Source organism: Pseudochaenichthys georgianus, chromosome 19 (genome assembly GCF_902827115.2).
Source record: "Pseudochaenichthys georgianus chromosome 19, fPseGeo1.2, whole genome shotgun sequence".
Lineage (NCBI taxonomy): Eukaryota > Metazoa > Chordata > Actinopteri > Perciformes > Channichthyidae > Pseudochaenichthys > Pseudochaenichthys georgianus.
In genome coordinates, this window is record NC_047521.1 from 10,070,233 (window position 1) to 10,094,167 (window position 23,935).

The following is a 23,935-nucleotide window of genomic DNA, read 5'->3' on the forward strand; positions in this document are numbered from 1 at the left end:
AACCGAAATTAGCATGCTACATGTGGGTAGATTAGTTTCAAAGGTCGGGTGGACTGTTTTAAGTCAGTTTGCAATTAAAATGGGTCATTCAGAATGTGCTATTTCTGAATAAATAGCACATTCTGAACACATGTCAAACAGACAATCCTATTCAAAGTGATCAATTAGTAGCAAGATTGGACACGAGCACTCTGCTTATTTCACTCCTCCAAGACACTGTTTGACATATGTTCAGAATGTGCTATTTATTCAGATATAGCACATTCTGAACATTCTAACAGGCTATTTCACAGGACACAGGCTATGTCAGACTTCCATGAAATACACCGGGAACAGCACCTCTCTGTGGCCGCTGCAAGACCCCCAAAAGACGGACTAAAGACCTCCAGCATATCACCCTGACATGCGTACTTCCATAACCTGGCGCACCGTGGGTCCCCGGGCCCCCACACTTAAGCACTCCCCCACGGACTAAACCCAGATGATCACACCCTCAAGAACCTCGTGTCCCTGGGAACCTTAAAGGGGGGTGTATTTTGCGGTGCTTTATCGTCCGCCCATCGGCATCCATATTCGACCTTCTTCACAGCACCACCTGCCCTGCTGGAGGTTCACACTAAGTTTTTATTTACCCTCCTCTGCCTTACACATCCTCCCACACTTGAGCACTCCTCACTCGGACTAAACCCCTTCATGCACACCACCAGAACCTCGGTTCGGTCCGCGGTTGTTGTAAGCAGTGGCCAAATGACTGGCTTTACAATCCCTATGGAAATATGACAGCGTTGAAAGTCTCTAAAACAATACATGTAATGAAATGACAAAGTGACAGAACACGATGGACGTTGGCTTTAACCGGGGACACAGAATTTGACGGGTAGCAGAATAAGTTGCAACGCTAGTAGCCTACAGACTGCAGACAAGTAGGAAGAGATAAACTTTGTATACAGTTGTTCTGCACATTTGAAGTTATAGTTTTCAGAGTGAGCATTTTCAAGTATTTGAGGGTTGTCTTGCTCCATTGGCTGTGAATTATGTTAAGGTTCCTAAAGGCGGAAGTGACAACACACAAAAAGAAAAAAATGCCCAATCATGTTTTAGTGCGTCTCAAGTAGGCGGGGCAATAACAACTTCAGAACGTCTTTCATTTAGCGCAGGGGTGGGGAACCTTTTTCCTCTCAAGGGCCATTTCAATTTTTACAATATCCTCAGAGGGCCGTACAAGTTATTGACCTCTGCTTAAAAAAACTAAAATCACAGCCCATTCATTTCATTCTGTGCAAAGAAAAAGCAACCTCTTAATCCAGATATCTCACCATGACTCGCGTATGCATGCACGTGCAGGGTGTGGCGTGCTCCCCTGGGAAGATTTTTTTAAAATGTTGAAGTTAAAAGCATCAATCTGGTGCACTTTGAGAGCAACATTAGGAGATCTATGGACACATCTCTCAACACCCAAACACAACTGTAAGCAGATTTTCTTTTAATTTATGGATATTTGACAAATCACTCCCCTTTCAAACTGTATTCTTCTTTAATAACTGTCATATAGTATTTTATACCCGTTTACTTTATTCTCTTATTTTTTTTATAACTATAATCATATAAAGATGTGCCTTTACCTCACTGGTTGTAGACACAGCTTCTTATATTAGTTAGCATAGCTAGCTAACCAGATGCTAATGATAACAACACAGTTATTGACTGTCTGATCAGTATGACAGATGAGCAGATCGCCACTGGGCTTTCAACTAAAGACACAGACACGCAGAAACTGCGGCATGTGTATGGACTTATCGGTACTGCAATTTCTGGAGTGGCGTTCTGGTGCTCTCGGTCAGAACTGCACCCCTGTCAGTCGAGACATATACCACGTGATGACACGTTAGGCTCGTGTTGTGTTCAAGGACCCTGACCTTGGCCAGGAAAAAAAAGGCACTCGCTTGTTTAATTTGTTTGCGGTCTAGATTTTTCGCGTGTGTTTATAAATAACATCGAGGGCCGTACCAAATTGTCTCGCGGGCCGTATACGGCCCGGAGGCCGGAGGTTCCCCACCCCTGATTTAGCGCCTAAATCAATTTATCATTTTGACTTGATTATATAAGATATCATTTCTACATATGTTGCTGCTTCTCTGCATTTTCTTGGAGTTATGAGGGTACTGGTTGACACAACCTGCTTTTATTAATATGTCACTTACAATTGACCACAGAAGATGCAACACATTGATAAAAGCGACTATATAAATAAATGTGGCCATTTTTTTTTTGTATTCGTTTATTTTTTTTAAAATACACGAGTGGTTATTGTCATCCATCAATATAAAAGGCAGTACATTCATTGATAAAACTGTTCCCCTGGTCCCAAAGAAAACGATGAACAAAATTACATAAGGTGCAAATGACAAAACGTAAACACTTGTAGAAAATATTCAAAGGTTAGACAGAATAATTGCCCCAGAGGAGATCTGCCTTTGGCGTGTTGAGTCGGTGCTTCTTCGCTCTGCAAAACAAGTAAAGATTACCAACTGCACATCCAGATCGACGACATTTGTTCAGACTCGGTCACTTACCCTTTTTTACACCTGCAGGTCTTGAGTAGCTCTGACCTGGAGGATGCACACACTGGCCTCTGCAGGAAGCATCTGCCTGGCTGCTTGTGTCACAAAGCACTGCATCACAGTGGACATAGATCTGTGGACGGACAGGATGATTTATTACACGTGGCTACATGCAGCAGTGGCCAAAAGACTCCAGATTTGGATTTACAAGTCTTACCTGGTCTTTCAGAACCTCGTCATCTTTAGTGAAAGTGAACATCTTTACAGAGAAGCGCTTGATGTGGGACGGGACTACAACTCTGGAGTCACTCACAACGGGATGGAAAATGGTTGCATAGCTGTCATTGCGATTCTCACAGCTAGTGAAGGAATTCCAAAGTTAAAATAAAGCAGCAGTTAAACAAATGAAATGAGAGTAGTTAGTAGTTAGTTTTGCACAACATTACCTGTCCACAATGATGTCCCAGCTTGGCAGAGATGTCCTATCTTCATAAAGGGTTGCCCAACAGTTCTCAGCAATGAGTTCCAAGTGTGGGTCGGTAGAATGCATCAGCTCCACCTCAAAATACAGAGGCTGCTGCAGATATTTCACCACTGGATAATCCTCTGCTTGGTAGAAGAGCTCGTAGGATGGATCTGCAGGAGAAGAGTCCCGTTAGAGACAGGAGGCCTGGACATTTACAGTTTCATTTCAAACCTTTATTTAATCAGATCGGTCCCTTGAGATCATAGGTCTCTTTTTCAAAGGAGACCTGCAAACAGTGTTTTGTATGCATGAACAAGATGTTGTAAAATTCCACCATGCCTTGGGAAAGCCTCATCTGCACCATCAGCTGCCCGGTGCCGATCTCTGCAGCGGGCTCATAGGTTCTTGGTTTAGCGCTGAAGGCAACAGTCTGAGTCTCATTGACCACATAGAAGCAGGAAATAGTTTGCCTATTGGGGGAAAAAATATATAAATGCATACATTGAAGGTGTTCATCTCCAATTATACAGAATCAAATATTTTACCTGTAATCGGGATCAACTGGTGATGTGTTGGCTGCTGCTTTGGCGTTGTTGTAAGACAGGCGGATCTCATTTTCATACATCATGTAGTTGTCAAAGAACTATTTAACAACAAACATGCATTAACATTTGACAAAAAACCCTTTTGATATTTAAATGCGATTCACACTCACCGTTCTGGTGGTTCCACAGGTATCCACACTGAAGGAGAAATATGCAAAGCGATCGTCGCTGAACTGTGGTGTGCAGGACTGGTCCTTTAGCGTCAGCTGACTTGGCTTCAGATTACGAGTCGATTCAACCTTCACAGCCACAGCGGTCATTGTGCCATTGGGGTGGCACTCTGGAGGAAGAAGCAGGCAGTGTAAAGCAACACACACCCATCAACTAAAGCAGCAAATATACTTACATGTTCCATCTTACCTGTTGCTTTCAAGGGGAAGTAGCACGCCAGATAGAGATCAGCAAGCACCCAGTCGTTTGCACGATCCAACAGAAGCAGGTCAATTCTGGATTTGACTGATTCTGCAGTGAGCAGCTGTGGAAAAGAAAGTAAAGTTAGCCAATGCAGAAGATCTACGGTGGGATTTTGTAGTTTTGACATACCTCGAAAACAGCATCCTTGGCAGTGTATGGCAGAATGAGGCTGAGGTGTGTGCCGTTCTCATAGAAATTGTAGTCTTCAGCCATCTCAGCAGTCAGCTCTCGAGGTCCAACGATGGCCTTGAAATTAGAGCCGTGACTCCCAAACTTCACGCTGATGTGAAACTGGTTCTGGTCACAGGTGCCAGCCATGATGGGTAGCACTAGAGCAGCAAAAGAGGCATTATCCATTTGATTGTGTAGCTTTTACTCCAATACGTTTTATTTAATTTTAGAAAACACAATTTGCATGAAGATATTGTCAAAAGCAAATTCAATATGATCTCACCAACATCCTGCAGAGAGGCCTGCAGGTCGACCGGGAGACCAAAAGGAGTTTCTTCAGGCAGGACGATCAACCCAAAGATCAGAGGGAGGAAGTAGGATGTAACCAAGCGCTCAGGATTCTGCAACAAATGAAATAAAAGCTCAGCAACACTGAAAATATGCTGGTACAAAGTGATATTTTGAACCTATAATGTCATACATGTTTTAAGACAACATCGGCATCAAAGGGCACTTGAAGAGAGAAGCTCTTGGAGCCATTAGCCAAGCTGTGTTCCTGGACTGTGAAGCCTTTGGCATTGCTCTCCTCAACAGTGAGGACCCCGGTGGAGAAGGTGATGTTCCTCAGCTCAACATCATGGAGGAAGGTTCCCAAGAGAACGCTGAACACCCGAGTCTCTGGGACAGTGTCTGAGGAACAGAAAGTGGCATGTTTACAACTTCTAAACCAGCCTCAACATCGATAGAGAAACATTGAGTAGTTGGATTGAGTGCCATTTAAAAAAACAAAAAAAGTACCCTTTGTAAGCAAAAGTAGATTTTGTACTTGGCTTCAAATCCCATCCAAACACACCATTTTGCAAAAACTGAAGACTTTATTTAATGGGTTTAGCAGTCTTTAGGATATATCCGAGCAAGCGCGAGTTCAAATGTCTTTTTTTTCATACCTACTAGAAAATGTGACTTACCATCCTGGATTTGGGGAGATTGAGGCATCAGAGGGGTCATGATGGGGAACAAAACCTTGTATCTGGTATCATCTTGGGTGTCATCTTCCCTCCACAGTACCTCGAGCATGGGCTCCACAAAGTAGGTGATGTGGTACTGGTAATCTGGGGCATGGCTCTGCAATAATTCATGACATTTCAATAAAACATGCAAATGCACTAGTGACTCTTGCATTTCTAATCTAGAGATTTCCCCAACCTTGTAGTAACCATCAGGCGAGCCCACTGGGATCTCGACGACGATGTGGAAGTCCGTGGTGCTCAGTGTGTACCCCCGTGCGGCCATCTGGGATCTATCAAGCTTCTGCCCGTTGATTCCCATGTGCATTTCTGAGACTGTAATTCTGCCGTCCAACAGAGGAGTCACACGGCGAGGTACGTGCCAAGAGATCATATCCTCGGTGAAGAGGACGCCACCTATTGATGACAAAATGGAGCTGTTGAGGTTAACTGTGCAACAATTAAGCTCACTGTGAAGGCAATATGTTGCTCAGGACTCACCTTTGGGACAAGCAGCTGCCAAGTTCACTACATGCAGACCCTGTGGTGCCATGTAGTAGGCGCTCACCCTGAACACTTCCATGGGGACTCCAGCCACCTAGAGAGGAGAGGTTTAATATAATTGACAAGGAGGGAAAGGAAAGAAACACTGTATAGGAGTGTGTTGCTTACATCCTCTGAATAAGTCTCTGCTGTATTGTACGGGCTTCGCATAACCAGGCGACTGGAGGTAGTTTTGGCAGCGTAGCCGGCTTGTTCAGCCTCTTGCAACACCATGGCCACTGGTTCTGGGGTGTGAAACGTCATCTTCCAGATACCTTGTGATGCACCAGAGGCCTACAGGAAAGAACAAATAATAATTAAATCCTCATTGGTGTAGGGAGGAATTAAACTGTAGTATCTGAACGGTTTAATTCAACATACTTCAAGCTTGGCGTTGAGCTTCTCGTCTTTACCATCCCGAGTCTGACCCTTAGCTTCAGCATCAAGGTTAGCCATGTGGTGCGAAACCTAAAACAGAAAATGGTGGTTTTAGCATTCGTTTCCATACACACAAGATAGTGGACTCATCAATGTAAAGATGACCTACTTCCATGTAGTTCCTGTCGCAGAGGATCTCCCTGGAGGCCCAGCGAGTGTAGCTGCAAGTCTGAGACACGTCATGACTGACCACGTCTGATGGATTCTCGCCGTACATCTGGAGTCTCAAGCCAACGTTAAATGTAGCATCATCCTATAAATATAAAAAAAACTAAATTAAGTGAGACTCCCCAATATTCTTTGGTTCCAGCTTCTTTGTCATTGAAAATGTAATATCCTTGCCTTCAGGGACACATTTGAAGTCTAAATGGATATTTGTGAATGTAACAAACAAGTCCAGAAAGTACCCAGTAGATTCATTGAGGCAGTGCTAATATTTTAGGGATGTACCAAACAAAAAGGGAGATGTACTTTGGGTCTTTTAACGGTAAGGGGTTACAAATAAATTCAGGGAAACACAAAAATGGGAGCAACCATGTGTTTGTTGAGCCATGAATTCAGTCACTTGAGACAGAATTAGCACAGCTAAACTTGGTAGAAAATTACATTGAATGCTGTTAAACCACTTTAGCTCAAACAAACCTTGTTGTCCACAAAGCAGCCCATGAGGGAGGTGTAGATTCTGGTGTCACCCCACGGGTCAGACTCCATGCTGTATCCACACTGAGCAGCCATGCTAGGTGTTAACAAAATGTGCTTGGTGCCATCTGAGGGGAGACAATAAGCTTTGTCAGGGACCCCTTTCCTCAGTGATGAACCAATCAGCTGCATTATTAGCAGTTAATACTTACTGATAGCCTCCACCTCAAGCTGGTTTCCCACTGCTAAAGCCTTGTCCAACGACAGTCTCATTACATTTGCGGCACAGTCAGACCTTAACCCACTGCCTGTTAAAAGAAAAGGCTTGTGAGGAGAATGTAAACCGACTTAATATGCTGTGTAAAATTACTTCATGAGAATTGAAGCTTACTTGACAGCGAATTTAGCTTCACATTAGGCCTGGCTTGACACAAGATGATAGCTGCAGCCATCCATAACAAACTTGAACACATAAAACACATCATTTAGAGACAATTAAGTACACACATAGAAAGAAATCTACAAGAAATGTAACTTACATGTTCCCAAGCCTCGGCATGTTGCAGTAAAACCAAAAGAATACAGTCAGTATCAGAGCTTGGCAATGTCCAGCACACCTTCCAACAAAACCACAAGTCTAAAAGGAAGGGGACTGGATGATTACCTGAGACATCAGCAGCTGCTTTATATTCCACTTAACGACAAAGCACTGGTGAGGCTTGTTAAGGATTACACACACACACACACACACACACACACACACACACACACACACACACACACACACACACACACACACACACACACACACACACACACACACACACACACACACACACACACACACACACAGGGTGAGCTGATGTATGCCTAGTTTATTAAGAACATATTGTAAACACATATGTATGGAAAGGAAAAACACACATTTTTAGTGTAAAAAAAGTGTTTATTGTTCAGCAAAAGTAGATTTGTATTTGATATATATTACTTTCTTATATTTGAAGAAGCAACAAAATAATCCACAGTTAATAATAAATTAAATTTTCCTTAAAATCACATGTGCTTTTGATTTCTCCTTTGAGCCTCCTTATAATGACTGTAATCTAACACTTGATTATTGTTTGTATATATTCTCAAACCACTAAGGATGCTCTAACATTTATTACAGACAGTAAAACCCGAGCTTATCGTTTCACCCGGGTCGATTTTGCTCTGTCCAATTATGCAATGATATATGTTCATTTATGAGGCCATAACAATATGTTCCAACTGGAAGAGTGTTGAGTCAGTGCAGAAGAAGGAATAATCAATGCTCTGCTTAACAAAAACCATATCAAAATGTCCCTGTGGGATTTCTACTTGGCTTCATAGGTTCAAACTGAATGTTTTTGCAGCAATAGTTTTATTTTCATTGTTTCTGTTCCTTGTGTAGGTTATTTTGTATGTGGTTTGTGTTTACTTTAAGGTGCATCTTCATTCTGATATCTTTAATCAAAGGGTTCATGTTCGGATCAAATACAATTCCAATTTTCTATACGATAGCTGTACATTATTGTAAATAATTTAATTTAATGTCCTAGATGTGCCAGGGAGAGTTATAGAAGAAATAGATAGTGTAGTGAATTAGTTCTTGAGGGAGGGGAAAGGGGTAAGAATAGCAAGAGAAGTGTTAGAGAATGAGTATAGGGATGGAGGGTTAAGATTAGTTAACTTAACGAGGAAGGTAAACACGTTGAGAGTGAAGAAGGTAATAAAATACCTAACAAATAAAGAAGATCACTTATGGAAGGACTTCTTGAGGGAGGCGATGATTGAATGTGGAGGGTGTGGGGGAAGTGCTATTTTTATGTGTATGAAAAAGGGATGGATGGAGAGTGAGTGATTTTCAAAGGGAAATGATGAATGCATGGGGTATGTTTCTAGCAAAGGTGAAATATGAATGTAGTAATGTAGAGCAAGTGTGGAGACAACCAATATTTATGAACAATAAAATAGTAAAAGAAGGGAAAGTTATATTTAATTTGCCGATGTGGAGGGCGGGTTTTAGGGTGGTAAGGGATCTAGTGTACGAATATGTGCCAGGGTTTTTGAGGGCACAAGTGATAATTGATGAGGTAAGAGAGAAAGATTTGGTGATGGGGATAGGAACAGCGGTGAATATATTAGAAAGTATAAAAGAGGGTATGCCAGGAGCAGTGGCGAGCCGTGACTTTTATACCTAGGCCCTCTGACCCCCCTTCCCTCGAAAGAAAAGAAGAGATATTACGTCACAGCGTATACTTCAGCGGAATATCAAAACAGCGGCCCGAGGTGCAAAACGCATCAATGACAGCGACCCTCTACCACACAAAACAACACCATTTATATAAACCCCTATCATGACAGGGCACCCACAGCCAAGTAGCAATTAAAAATGAATTTGTAATTAAGTCGGCACGGCGGCCCACATTGAAAATGACTTAGGCCTACCTTTGATGATCAAATCACTGAAACACAAAGTCCATCCTCCTGTCCTTCTGGATGAAGCACTTGATGGCGGGTCATGCAGCTGATCCTTTGCCACTCCAGTTTATCATTGTAACTCAATCTTGAAAATGACTCGGTTAATAATTTCGCAACGATGTCATCACTATCACTGAAGTGAGCCATCATGAACGAATTTATGCTAATCATAAATCTATCGATCATAAATCTATCGATTAGATTTATGATTCGAAAATAATAAAAGTAGGGTAGACATGTGGATATTATCCGGCTGAACAAAACGTGCATTTATCTAACAGGTTCGTTTTCCACAGACCTTATTTCCAGCTATTTTCCAAAACCCTATGGAGAAATCCCACTGCTTTCTGTCGAGGGAATCCGAGCGCAGCTTACTTCCGGGTTTTAGGACGCCTCACTGCACCACTTGCATAGACCTCACAGCGGACGGAACTTGTCATAAAGTCCGCGAAAATAAAGCCCGCCCATAGAGAACCGCAGTGACGCGTCCTAAAACCCGGATGTAAACTTCTTCCGGTTCCTTCGTCAAAAACGCAATGCAATTTCTCCATAGGATTTTGGAAAATATCTCGAAATAAGGTCTGTGGTTGACACACATTTAAGAGAAGGATCACGTTTTGTTCAGCCGGATAATCTCCACATGTCTCTCCTACTTTTATAATTTTTGAATCATAAATCTAGTCGCCAAAAGCGAAATGCTAACGTTATGCTATAAACGAACTACAAGCCAGTACAGCAGCAGGGTCGCACGACTTCAACGTCACGCCAACTTAAGATCGTTTCAACTGACTTGCACTGAAACTGCACTTTGAACACTTTAAATATATTAACATTTTAAACTGTATACCCCGTTTATCTAGGCCCTTTTTGTTTTATGTATAGGCTACATGTCACACTGTGGGAAACGATATTTCTGGATGTATAACACATGTAGAATTTGTTTACAATAAAGCTGACTTTGACTTCCGCGTGCTCGCATATTTTAACAAAGCTTTTCATTTTAGCCACACTGAATTTAACTAGAAGTCATGGCTGTGTCAATTACCAGTCTGATATCGTTTTACAAAGATGACAAGAGTGTAGATAGAGGAGAGAACCACTACAAGTCAGGACACGGGCAGCCTAGACGAAGGTGTGCTTACCGGTGTTGTCAGGGCTAGCATGAGGGACAAGGTTTATAGAGTGTCGGTGAGTAGTTATAGCAAGAGTACCGTTAACCTAGAGTTAATTTATTCACATTAATTCCCATCAACAAATCCATTTTATGTGTCACATGAAATCTTTATTAGGCAAGGCAAGTTTATTTATATAGCACTTTTCAACACATGGCAATTCAAAGTGCTTTACAAAAAATGAAAGACATTAAGAAATTAATGCATTTAAAATCAGTCATTAAAAAGCAAAGCTAATAAAATAAACATTAAAAGAAAAAATACATGGATAAAAGTTACAGTGCAGTTTAAGATGTGAATAGTTCAATTAAAATCAGCGGCAAAAAGAAAAGTCTTCTTGCTGGATTTAAAAGTAGTCAGAGTTGCAGCGGATCTGCAGGTTTCTGGGAGTTTGTTCCAGATATTTGGAGCATAATAACTGAATGCTGCTTTACCATGTTTAGTTCTGACTCTGGGGACAGAAAGCTGACTAGTCCCTGAAGACCTGAGAGATCTGGATGGTTCATAATTTAGCAGGAGGTCAGTAATGTATTTTGGGCCTAAACCATTCAGTGCTTTATAAACCAGCAGCAGTATTTTGAAATCTATTCTTTGACACACAGGAAGCCAGTGTAAAGACTTCAGAACAGGAGTGATGTGATCCACTTTCTTAGTGTTAGTGAGGACTGCAGCTTCCTAATAGATGTTTTAGTGAGACCTGTGAAGACACCATTGCAGTAGTCCAGTCTACTGAAGATAACGGGACAAGTTTTGCCAAATCCTGCTGTGACATTAGTCTTTTAATCCTAGATATGTTCTTTAGGTGATAGTAGGCTGATTTAGTAACTGTTTTAATGTGACTGTTGAAATTCAGGTCAGAGTCCATGACAACACCTAGATTTCTGGCTTTATCTGTTGGTTTGAACATTGCAGACTGAAGCTCAGCGCTAACTTTTATACGTTCCACCTTAGCTCCAAAAACCATTACCTCAGTTTTATCTTTGTTTAATTGGAGAAAGTTCTGACACATCCAGTCATTGATTTGTTCAATGCACTTACTCAGTGTTTTAATTGGAGCATAGTCTCCTGGTGAAATGGTTAGGTAAATGTGTGTGTCATCTGCATAGCTATGGTAACTTATTTTGTTGTTCTTCATTATCTGAGCCAGTGGTAGCATGTAGACGTTAAAGAGAAGAGGCCCCAAGATTACAAATTTTACACACCAGAAAACACAGAAATATCCATGAAATAAACATACAGTAGGCTATAATTGGGAAGGCATTACAAATGTAAATATATTTTAAATAATAAAACAATCCCACCACCACAGGTATCTACAGGAGAAGAGGGAATTCTCTCCACAAAATGTGAATGCCCATGTGGAGAATGGAAATGCAGTCATGCGGCTGCATTAGCCATCTTTGCCATCCACAGTTTCAGCTGCACTGACACCCCCTGTCAGTGGAAGAAGCCAAAGGCAGCTAAACGTACGCATTCAGTGGAGGAGCTATTTCCTCCAACCAATAACTCATTCAACCCGCTGACAAGAGAGCCCACCTCCGAAGATCGTGACTGGCTGAGGGACAGACTCTGGGGCAGGTTCTCAGGAATTTCTTGGCTTTTCTCCCCAGAGCCAGAAGAGGAACACTACAGCTTGGAAACACTTACTGTTCCTGAAATTCTCAAATCTGTTGGGCATCAGGGACCTGAGGCAATTGTGGCAAGCATGGCATTGTCTGAGGAGCAACAGAGGGCAATTCAGGTGGCTACACTGGTCAGCGAACCAACCCAAACTGGCATTTGTTCAGGAAAGGAAGGTTGACTGCCAGCAACGTTGGAGCTGTCCTGAGGTCAAAGCGTGTGACTGCTTCCCTTATTGCCAGGGCGCTAGGGCAACAACAGACCCTTGGTGGTGTTTTGTCTGTACAGTGGGGGACTATGAATGAATGTGAGGGCGTCAGGGCATTCACCACTGCAACCCAGATGCAGGTCCATGAGTCAGGTTTGTGGCTCTCCCAATCAGGAGTGTTGGGGGCATCTCCAGATGGTCTGGAAGGGTCTCCCGCTGTGCTGGAGGTAAAGTGTCCCTACAGAGCCAGGGAAATGACAATTAGTGAAGCATTGCAAGTCAAGGGCTTCTGTGTCAGTAAGGAAGGGAGAAACATTCAGCCTGCGTGAGGAGCATCCTTACTGGCACCAAGTGCAAGGTCAGCTTCACCCCACTGCAAGAAAGAAGAAGAAATTAAGAAATTGTGAATCGTTTTTAATTTACATTTACTCGCCTTTGCAAGGTTGTGGTTGTTAGAGTGTTACCCCCTAAACGCACCAGGAGCGTCTGCGCCGCGTTACGTTGCGGCTGCGCCACGCTGCGACCTCCTCCTGCGACCTCCTCCTGCGACCTAACACACCAGGCGCGTTTCAAAACGTTGCGGAAGCGGAGCGTCGTGTGTGCAGCCTCGCAGTTCTTAATTAACTTTAAAACATTAATATGTAGTTGTTACCTTCCACTCCACAAACTGCAGCGACTAAAAACCAGGCCTTGTCCTTTCTGATGTTGTCCTTGTAAAAAGCATTGGTTACATCGTATAAAATGGTGTGTTTCTCCACTTCCATTATGAACACCTCGTCGTCCATTGTGCGTATCGTAGTGGAGGTGTTGTGATGAAGGAGGGGGGTCTGCTAAATTAGTATATACGCGGGATGGGCCTGGCCCGGATGCTCACCTTTCCACTTCCTGCGAGGGGGGGGCTGCCTGTCCGACCTTACCTTACGGCTGCGCCGCGGCAAAAATAGGATTCATCCTAATTTTAGAGAAGCGCTGCGCCGAGCCGCTTCTGGGACACGTCTGAGCCGTAACGCGGCGCGTGTGGTGGAATAGCACCCATTGACTCGAGTGGCCGCGATCCTTACGACCGCCGCAACGCGGCGCAGCCGTAACGCGGCGCAGCCGTAACGCGGCACAGCCGTAACGCGGCGCAGACGCTCCTGGTGCGTTTAGGGGGTTAGGCTTCCTGTCAGCTCGTCTGTTGGGAAGATATAAAATATTAGTTTCATGGAAGTCACATCGTCACAAATAAGAGCATTAAGACATACAGTACATAGGCTAAAACAAAACATCTAAAGATATAACCTTGCACTTTGTCTCGTGAACATTTTCACTATTTTGACATTTTTATAGATCAAAATTTAACTAAAGAAATAAAGGTAGATTAATCCATATTGAAAATAGGTGTCAGCTGCTACACTAATTATAATAGTTATATTTCTTAATTAATTAAGATATTACTGTATTGATCCCAATTGGGGAAATGTTTGTGTTGCAGCAGCATAACAAGAAAAACAAAATATAAGTTATTATATATACAAAAGTATGTTAGGGATGGAATATTAAATTGAATATAAATGTAAAATGTACATGTGATGTTACGTCCAAGAGAAGCTATGGAGCAGAGAGTTCTCTGCCAGCCAGAGGTGATTTGTTATTAGTTCAATATGTCAAACTGATTTCCCTGACTACAATCTTTAGTTACATGGTGAAACGTTATGCTGCTTGTACTAATTAGACTTATCATATAAGCCACACAGGTTTTAATAGGATGTATTCATTATCTTTACTTATTTTGCGGTCTTTTCAGCAGTGCCATCTCTAAAACGGCGATACACTACCCATCATTTACCTTTCACCGTGACATGGACAACAATGTAACGTCAGCTTACCTCATGGCACGAATCCAGACTCTCCTTTGGAAAACATTGGCCGGGAAACGATAGAACGAGCACGTTTCATGCGAAGACCTGTGGCTGCAACCCGGAGCAAAGCAACAAACCATTGCGTAGCTAACTAGTAGCGCTAGCTTTAGCTAACGTTAGCCAACGAAACGAACTGCCGAGTAAAATTGGAAAACACTGGTAATTAATTGTTCTATAATTTATAAAACTACGGTGTTAAAAATGACCATTTCAAAAATAGAGATTCTAATGGTAAGATATAGATATACAGATACTAAAGAGACTACAGATAGGCTACTAAAGATAGGCAGGTACTTGCTTTCAAGCAGAACACAGTGGAAAACAAACTTAGCGGGAGTGTTTACGTGTGTAGGCGTAATGACGTACAACGGACTCGACCATTTCTGTAGTCCTATTCAGCCACTCGGTAACAACCATCGTTTTTCAGACACGTAAACTCTTCACAAATCACCAGTGGGGTCACTGCTGATGTATCTACTGTCGTAGAACAAAACGTGATTTATCTCTTAAATTTGTGTCAACCACAGACCTTATTTCGAGCTATTTTCCAAAACCCTATGGAGAAAATACATCGCTTTTTTGACGAAGGAACCGGAAGTGCTAAAAATGCTAACTTACTTCCGGGTTTTAGGACGCGTCACTGCGGTTCTCTATTTAGAGGGAAGATATGATTGGTCAATTGTACTGTCATATGACATTACTCTCTCGTTGAGTTACTATAGCGGGCCCTCTGTGAATGTAGAGAGGGACCAACCGGACCAACAAGCTCTCCCGTCTTCACAGTAACTCGCAGAGACGGCATTTAACCCTTCACATTCTAACAGAAACTGAACAGGCAGATTCGAAGGATTTATTTATTTGGAAATGTTATTTTAAATACAATTAAATCAAGTTATTTTGGTCAAACTAATTAAAAATGTAACAACAACAAAATATTTTTAAAAATATTTTTTTTATGTTTTCAAATATATTTTTTTAGAATATCTTAGGCCCTCACAGAGGGCCTAGAGCAGGGGTCGGCAACAGACGGACCGCGGTCCGGATCCGGACCCAGACGCCGACCTATACGGACCCTGAGCTATAGAGAGGCGAAGTCACGCCCATCTACTTCCGGCCCATGGGACCCCGGAAGCGAAAAATTAACATTGAATTCAATGGAGAGAGAAAACGTATCTTTTGATCCCGTTTGAATTGTGCCACGAACTACACATATGATGTTTGTCAATCTTAAACAATAAGTTCCATGTCAAAAAAGTCACATTTTGTCGTAAAACTGTTGAGATATAAGACTATGAAAAATACGCGACTACAAAGACTACAAATCCCAAATCCCATTCTGGCTCGCGTAAGTGATGTCACAGGCGATAATGCTCCAAGTGGTTGCGACTCGTAATTAAAGCGAAGAAGAAGAAGAAGAAGAAGAATATCTCATAACTGATTTATTCCCTCCAATAAATAAGAGATTGCTAAAAATAAATTCACTTTTACAAGATGCCTGTGTGCTTTGTACCAGGTTGTAATCACATAAGTGATCATACCTCGTTCTATCGCTTCCCGTCTGATGAAAGGACCAGGAGTCGTTGGACCAAACATATCAGGTAATACACATGTTGTGCATGGAACACAGTCAAGCTAGCTACATAGCTAGTAGCGAGCACGTTAGTTAGCATCACATTACTTAGCCTTGTCATTTGTATTAGCCTTAACATGAAGTGAAACAGTAAGAGTAGTCATGATGGTAAGTATTTTGTGAAACATTTGAAGAGGAGCCTATCGCCCCATCCACCAGGTGCTAAGGGGGCGGGAGGTAGGCTAACGGCAGATTAGCATCTGCGATCTTTTCTACTTAATGCTATCTGCTCAAATGGTTAACATTGAACATTAAAAGATCAGGCAGTTCAGGGAGAGTCGAAGGAAGGAAGGCAGGCAGGCAGCTTTGCATGCCATGTATTTATTTATAGAAGGACCATGCATACAAAAACATTAATCTCAGCAAAGAGAAGAGATGCAATATGCCAGATTATAGCTAATAGCTAATTTCCATCTGTGGTCCATTCTTCTGGACGTGTTTCATTGTGATGATAGTGAGTCAATCTGTTTGTTGGAAAGACAGTAGTTGAGTGATACTGATAGAACATTATTAAAAGAGATAATTATTCAAAGTGTTGTTACTGACCTTTTTCTCTTTTATTTTCTTTACCTCACCTGTAACTGCTGAGACCCTGAGGAACATGCACACTGGACTGACCTGCTCTGGCAACCTGATTTCCACTGTACGTAATAGTATTTGGTTATGGTATATTATTTATATACATCAAAGGCACAATGCACCCCCCAGAGACACACATGTATTGAGTGTGATATTGTGCATAGGTCAAGTGAAATCATCTTTACACACTAGAAAACTGTAGGAGCGGCAACTTGTTTTGAAATTGAATTTTTAATATCCGATAATGAAGTTGATCTGTTTTCTTTATTCTTCTCTCTTCCCAGTTCCATCCATCACCGTGCTCTGTTCCTGCAGGTCCTGCTTGCTAATCAATGCTTTATTTGTTTACACAATTACAAATAAAGTCAATGTATTGTATGACATGAAGTTGTGCTTCATTCGGAGTCAATAATAAATTCATTCTGCCTTCAACTGCACAATGATTGTGGACTGCACCGACATCCATGTAGCTGCCCCCCAGTAAGATGAACCAAGCAAAGAGGGTCAACATCATGCCTAAGGACATCCAGCTGCCCCGCCGCATCCGCGAGAGGGCTTAGACTGACCTGAGACCAGCACACCCAAATACAACGGCTCTTTTAAGAGCCACCTACAGTTTCAAAGAGTTGCAATCCTACGTTATTATAATTATTAAACTGGTTCATGTGTCACTTAGTTTACTGAACCGTGATGAATGAAAGAAATTAGTGAGGTAGTGGTTTAAATAAGTTACAAAGACATTAATATATGAGTAACAGGTCAGTGTAAACACAAGCTTCTGTCAATTATGGATCACTCAAACTATTTATATAAAAATATGTAATAAAGTTCTAAAACAAGTATTAGGTATATTCCTTGATAGCTTTTGGAGAAGGTTGTTTTTAAGTTTACTAAAATCTATCGTTTCAACTGTTTCACTTTATAAAAAGGAAGAGGTGAGTAGAGCAGTCAGTAAATTATCCAAATTAAATGTTTATCATTATTTTATTCAACCCTAAACAAATTGATTGTACCTTTTTAATAATGACCTTACATGGTTAAGTTAAATTAACTTCAGAAAATCAAATCTGTTCTGAGAAAAAACTAATAAATGTTTAAAGATAGGAACTTGCCATCCCACTGAAAAACAGTCCGTAGAGATTTAAAGGCGTAGTTGTAGTTCAGTCCAACGTTTCATTTGGATTCATTTCTCCAACAGTCAACTATTTTCATAAAGAATATATATATTTTTCAAAGTCAACTTTATTGTCAATCTTACTCAGTTTGTGTTTATAGACAGAGATCAAAAATACTTTTAAATCAAATAAAATTATACAATATACAGATATGTATACAAATATATATATATATATATATATATATCCTATATAATGATGGTGGACACTTCACCTCCAGCAGGGCAGATGGCTGCACAAGTCCATCGGGGGATGCTCCCAAAACACCGACTCACTCACAAAGAGACCAGACTCAAACACTGTCTCCTGATAGGTCTGCACAAAAGCCTTCACCCCTTCGGCCTCGTTTACAACCCCCCAGTTGACAGCCATGACTCCGTCCAAGTTGTACCCCCCGAGCACCCTCTTCATGAGGGACGCGCATGGAGTGGATGAAAGTCCCGACCGCAGCACAGCACCAAACTTGCTGGCTGTCAACCTGCCCCGCCTGTGTAACTGCCACTTTGTCCGCTGTCCTCCGGTGGCTGTCTGGATGGCAGCTTGTTGGTCTCTGCTCAGTCGCATTGAGGCAAGAATTGCCTCAAGCCACCGACCCCCATGCCCCTTCACCAGCTCCGGCACGGTGACAATGGCCTGATGTTGAGGCCGCGGCTCTGGCTCAGGTGACAAAAGCCATGCCATGCCACACTGTGCGCCCCTCAGTGCAGACCTGAACCAGTCTACATCCTGAGTGGCGATGTCTCTGGCCAGTGGGTTGTATGTCTCCTCTCACTTTTGGTAAAGTTGAGACACCGGCTGGACTACTTTGGAAGTGCCAGGCTTCCTCCACTAGCACTCAACATCTGTGGAGCGATCTGCCACATGGCACATATTGCCAATGCTGCAGCGTGGCTGCATTTGTACATCCCCCGTGCACAATCACAGACAGCGCTCTGCATCGCGCCATCGTCTCCCATGCAGATCTGTACAAATAAAGTAAGTACCATTTGTTAGCATGCTATAATAGATTGAATGAGCAATAATACAAGGATGGTCCGGATCTGGGGGTGGGAGGGGTTATTTTTCCATAGTTTTGTCTGATTGTTGTTATTGTTTGTTTTTTCTGTATTTTTTGTAATGTGTGTTGTACTGGTTGTGATTGTACATTGTATTTTTCTAAATGTGTATGAATACATTTTTGAAAAACATTTGATCAACAATAATAAAGGATTTGGTCAGGATCTAGACTCAGTGTGTAGTTTATTAATTAATCAATGCTCTCTACATTAGGAAAACACATACCAGTGTACCCGAGGGAGTCACGCACAGCTGTGCCTGGATAACCAAACAAATTGACAAGATAACCAAAACCCTTGAATCTACACACAGCAAATAAACTCAAATGACACAACGAGATGTAAAAGGAGATCACACATACAGTATAGTCGATATAAAACTGGCCGCTTCAATCTGAAGAGCAACTAAAACAAAACACGGGAGTTTACCTTGTTCTTGTGAACATTATGTTATCCACAGCACACACAGACCACGAAGTTCTAAAGGAGAACACTAGTTACTGAAACAAAACACGTTAGTGTACCTTGTTAGCTAATGTTAGCTAGCTGACATTAACGTTACACATTGCACTCATATTACTCACCAACATCTTGTAAAGCCGGTCCCGCTGCTCTTACAGAACCGAATAACTCCCCTTTCGTGTATGTACAGCTCTCAACGTGTCCAGACTTGTAGTCACCTCGTTTTATACTTTTATTCTCATTCTGAAAGAAACAGGTGAAATTGGCTAAAGTGACGGCCATCTTTGTGATGGTGACGCGTATTGTGCGAGACCAAGAGACCTGTAGTTCACTCAGTGGTTTCACACAAAAAAATGTGTAACTTCACAGTTTTACGACACATTTTAATTTTTTTTACTTGCAAAATATTCTTTTAAATTGACAAACATCATTTGTCATTCGTGGCACAATTCAAACGGGATCAAAAGATAACCTTTCTCTCTCCATTGACTTCAATGTATAATTGTACGCTTCCGGGGTCCCATGGAGGCTCCCGGAAAGGGAGGGACTTCGCCTCTCTATAATCAATACATTAATAGGGGATTGTTCGGCGCCTCCCGCTTTTTTAACGCTGATTTGGGTGACTTGTGTAATTCGTGGAGAACCGAAGAGTTTTCGTTTTGGGGGTGGGGGGGGGGGGGGGGTGGGAGGGAGTCAGTCCGACAGACGGACAACTTCTCACTTCAAAAAAGAAGAAGAAATCTAGACCACAAAAATAATTAAACAATCGAGTACCTGTTTTTCCTGGCCAAGGACAGGTTCATGAACACAACACGAGCGTAAGTGTCTTCACGTGGTATATGTCTCTTCTGAAAGGAGTGCTGAGCACCGGAACGCCGCTCCAGCCCTTAAAATATTGCAATACCCATAAGGAGCGACACATGCCGCAGTGTTTGCGTGGCTGTGTCTTTAGTTGTAAGCACAGTGGCGATCTGTTGTTATTAGCATCTGGTTAGCTAGCTATGCTAACGAATTTAAAGAGCTTTTCTACAACCAGGTGGAAGAGAGCTCTCTCCTGAGATGCTCAAATAACCTCAGCTCAGTGAGGTTAAGGCACACCTTGATATGATCATTATAGTTATTAATGAGACTAAATGAAAAACAGGTATAAAATACTATATGACAGCAACACAACAGTTGTTAAAAATAACAAGAATAGAGTTTAAAAGGGGAGTGATTTGTAAAATATCCAAAAATAAAAATATGCTACAGTTCTGTTTCATATGGGTGTTGAGAGATGTATCCATAGATCTCTTAATGTTGCTCTCAAAGTGCACCACATTGATGCTTTTAACTTCAATATTTAAAAAAAAATCTTCCCGGGGGAGCATGCCCCCCTAGAGGAGGGTAGTGAGTGAGTGAGGGACTGCAATATAAGAGGGAAAGAAAGAGAAACTTTAAAACTGTTCAATTGTTATGATGTGTAAAGACTGATATTGTTCTATAATCGGCTGAAACTGTTAAGTCATGCTGTGAAACGGTTAACAAAGAAAAAGGGACACTCAAGCTGCTGCTACACTTTATTTTATTTATCTAAAATTAAGCACTTTTAAGATGCACATATTTTCAAAAGCTATTTTATTTATTTTCTCTATTTTATTTGTAAATGCAGCCCGAGAGGAACATTACAAATATCCACAGTATTTCAGTAATGTTAATTGACAATAAATATTGTTGTTTTTGAATTGTAGGCTACTTTCTTTATTTGATTGGCAGTCAGTTGTTGATTACATGCAGACGTTGATAAAGCTACAGGTCACTTCAATATATATCACACTAATTCATAAAGCAACTTAGACATTTTGATGTTCCGGACCTTTGCATGGGGACATTTTCTCTAACTGGACCTCGTTGAATTTTAGTTGAAGACCCCTGGCCTAGAGGGCCCTGACGGCTCGCCACTGATCAGAGGAAACTGTATTACAGGAGGCCCAGGTGCTGTCTTGGACACAAGGTTAGTGATATTCATTCAAACGAACGTTGTTTTGCAATAAGTGGCTCATTTATTCATGGTCGCATTATTTTTCAGATTTGTTCAACTTTGCTTGTGCACATCGTCTTTAGTTTCGTTTATATCAGGAGACCATGAGTCGAAATCTAGTTCTAGGAGTGTTTTGATGTGATGCTCCTACGCTAGATATTTCGATTATAGTTATATTAAATTAAATGTAACAACAATATGACCTGGCCTCACGAGAGCTCTGAGCGAGACTTGAGGGTTCCGTGGTTGCTACGCAGGCTCTCCAGGTTAATGCTCTTAGTTTGAACAAACACAAACTTCCTGACGGTCAGAAACTCAACATTTCTGCTCTCACTCGACGATTTCTCTGAAAACAAACTCATAAACCTGATACGATTTGCTTCCGGACCTCTCCCTAAACCCTACTGTCAAAACGTACAGGACGTTTTTCGGGTTAGATGTGACATTTATTCACTTTTTTCACCCACGTTGTTTTCAATGCATTTTACCACTGACGCTCTCCAAACCCCGTACAAAATCACATATATATCTGAAGATATTGACAATTACTTCTATTTGTATTGTTAATTAATCAAATCAGAGTGTAATAATCCTGTTGTGACAAAATACTGACCAACCGTTTCACCTGTTGAAAAAGTTAGCATGCTAACGTATGTTGATTTGACCTTTTTCTTTGTAGCGCTACAAACCATAACTGAAACAAGCTTACAAGTTAAAACATTATTTTATCCTTTTTATTGAATATATATGACTGATATTCACGACTGTCCTCGTTTCTTGATCATTACAGAGTAGATTAAGTGAAATAGCTGCAACAGAAATAGATTTATATTTACATGCTATTGTCAATTAGTAGGAGAGCTTAAATTAACATATTGTTGAAGAAATTGTGGTGTAATTTTGCCTCTGTGAAAGTTATATAAACCTGCTTAATGTAAACCTCACTGTAAAAAAGCATTGAGACATAGCAGTACAAACTAGGATTGTTCCTAGTTTGTTCTTTACATGTTCTTTACAATAATTGATCCTTAGAATTCAATATGTGGAAGTGATTCTGGTGTAACACTCCATGGTATATTAACCTGATGTGTTGTGTTTATCACCTTCAGTTGGTCCAAGCAAACAAGTGGGCAGCTCATCCTTCGCAGGATCCCAGCAGCACCTGGCTCCTCACCTGGCTCCGCTTCATTCAGTCCACTGAGAACCACGGTAAGAAGGGCGAACACTTTCCAGAAGCTAAACATCACACATTTTACACAATTACTATAAACACATATGGATTTATTGTCCTTGAGAAAAGTAAAGGCAAGACATGTTTTTAAAAAGTGTGCACATTACAGCCATGGCTGTTTCTTGCAAGCTTCCTTTCTTTAGCTCATATTTCAGTCAAATGCTCTCATGTCTGTTTCACTTTCTGCAGCGCTTGTTTGAACAATGTATTATTGCATTGTCCTCCTTTTAATTCAGTATGTGATGAGAGAGTGATTATTGTGTAACCCTCGCTGGTGTGTCGTCATGACGTGGAGCAGTGGTCTGATTGTTGTATTTATTTTGACCTTCAGATGGACCGGCACTACAAGTGGACAGCGGTCCTCCTGCCAGACCCCAGCCGGCCCCGCCTCATCCTGCGCAGGACCCCAGCCCCCCCCTCCCAGAGTGGCTCCTCACCTGGCTCCCCAGGTACAGCTGCCTCTGGATCTAACACTTCTTCTTCTCTCACCCCCTTCAGGGTGGTCTGCAACTCATCCGCCGGCTCCCACCTTGGCCCCCCAGCTGGCCCCGCCCCTGAGCCGAAGTGGAAGAAGAACCTGAGGCTTCTGATGAAGAGGAGGGACCAGGCTGGCAGCAGGGGGAGCAGGAGAGGCGCTGTGGATGAAGGTAAGTCTGACCCTGGCTCCTCCATTAGGTCCTCCTCCTCCTCCTCCTCTCGCTCTTCCTCTCGCTCCTCCTCCTCCTCCTCCTCCTCCTCCTCCTCCTCCTCCTCCTCCTCCTCCTCCTCCTCCTCCTCCTCCTCCTCTCGCTCTTGCTCTCGCTCTAGCTCTCGTTCTAGCTCTTCCTCCTCCTCTACCTCATCCTCTAGCTCTTCCTCTTGCTTTTCTTCTTGCTCTTGCTTTTCTTGCTCCTCCTCCCCTGTCCTCTCCTGCAGACCCTCCCCACCTGTTCCCGAGGAGGGCTGGTCTCTGGTGCCGTGTGCTCATCCCACTAGGATCGTCCTCCGGCGGCCGCAGCGGTCCGGCTCCTCCTCCTCCTCTCGCTCCTCCTCTTGCTTTTCTTCTTGCTCTTGCTTTTCTTGCTCCTCCTCCCCTGTCCTCTCCTGCAGACCCTCCCCACCTGTTCCCGAGGAGGGCTGGTCTCTGGTGCCGTGTGCTCATCCCACTAGGATCGTCCTCCGGCGGCCGCAGCGGTCCGGCTCCTCCCCCCGACCCGAGCCCCCCCGTGAGCCTCTACCGGTGAGGAAGGTCCCGGAGCAGCAGTGGATGAAGAGCGTCCGACTTCTGATGAAGAAGAGGAGCCAGGTGGGCAGCAGGTGGCGCAAGAGAGGAGCCGAGGCTGCAGGTATGTCAGCAGGTAACGGTGCTGCTAAGCGCTTCTGTCCTTCCACTTAATTTCTACATGTTTTTTTCCCCCGGCTAAATAGAGTAACATATGTTTATATTGTATTTCTTAAAATTGAATTGATTTGAATTTGAGTTAAATGGAATTATTTTTAATAGATTTCAATTAAATTACATTTATCTAAATGTAAGCTGTTCAAATTGAATTGAAT

At 42.3% G+C, this 23,935-nt stretch overlaps 1 protein-coding gene and 1 long non-coding RNA gene across 2 annotated transcripts; one reads left to right on the top strand and one right to left on the bottom strand.

Moving 5' to 3' along the window:
* Positions 1-2,285: 2,285 nt before the first annotated feature.
* On the bottom strand, positions 2,286-7,516 carry LOC117464335 (uncharacterized). The gene is made up of 21 exons (XM_034106703.2): positions 7,384-7,516; positions 7,236-7,306; positions 7,057-7,152; positions 6,848-6,972; positions 6,315-6,458; positions 6,149-6,235; positions 5,897-6,061; positions 5,726-5,822; positions 5,424-5,641; positions 5,186-5,342; positions 4,699-4,907; positions 4,501-4,618; positions 4,176-4,375; positions 3,993-4,107; positions 3,743-3,912; positions 3,573-3,670; positions 3,367-3,497; positions 3,008-3,197; positions 2,779-2,920; positions 2,574-2,694; positions 2,286-2,503 (listed from the first exon to the last, which is right to left on the bottom strand). Exons 1-21 carry the CDS (start codon positions 7,401-7,403, stop codon positions 2,433-2,435), a joined length of 2,745 nt encoding a protein of 914 aa, XP_033962594.1. The 5' UTR covers positions 7,404-7,516; the 3' UTR covers positions 2,286-2,432.
* A 13,964-nt stretch (positions 7,517-21,480) lies between these two features.
* Positions 21,481-22,804, top strand: LOC117464314 (uncharacterized). Its single transcript, XR_004554070.2, has 3 exons — positions 21,481-21,600; positions 22,278-22,377; positions 22,731-22,804. It is a non-coding gene; the product is annotated as an uncharacterized lncRNA (long non-coding RNA).
* Positions 22,805-23,935: the final 1,131 nt, after the last annotated feature.

Excerpts from the sequence above, each read along its gene's own strand:
- LOC117464335 (XM_034106703.2), bottom strand. The coding sequence starts at position 7,403 with ATGCCGAGGCTTGGGAACAT. Across the intron at positions 5,642-5,725 it reads GGCAGCTGCTTGTCCCAAAG|GTGGCGTCCTCTTCACCGAG; the intron begins GTGAGTCCTGAG and ends TGTCATCAATAG. Across the intron at positions 4,908-5,185 it reads ATCTCCCCAAATCCAGGATG|ACACTGTCCCAGAGACTCGG; the intron begins GTAAGTCACATT and ends TCTGTTCCTCAG.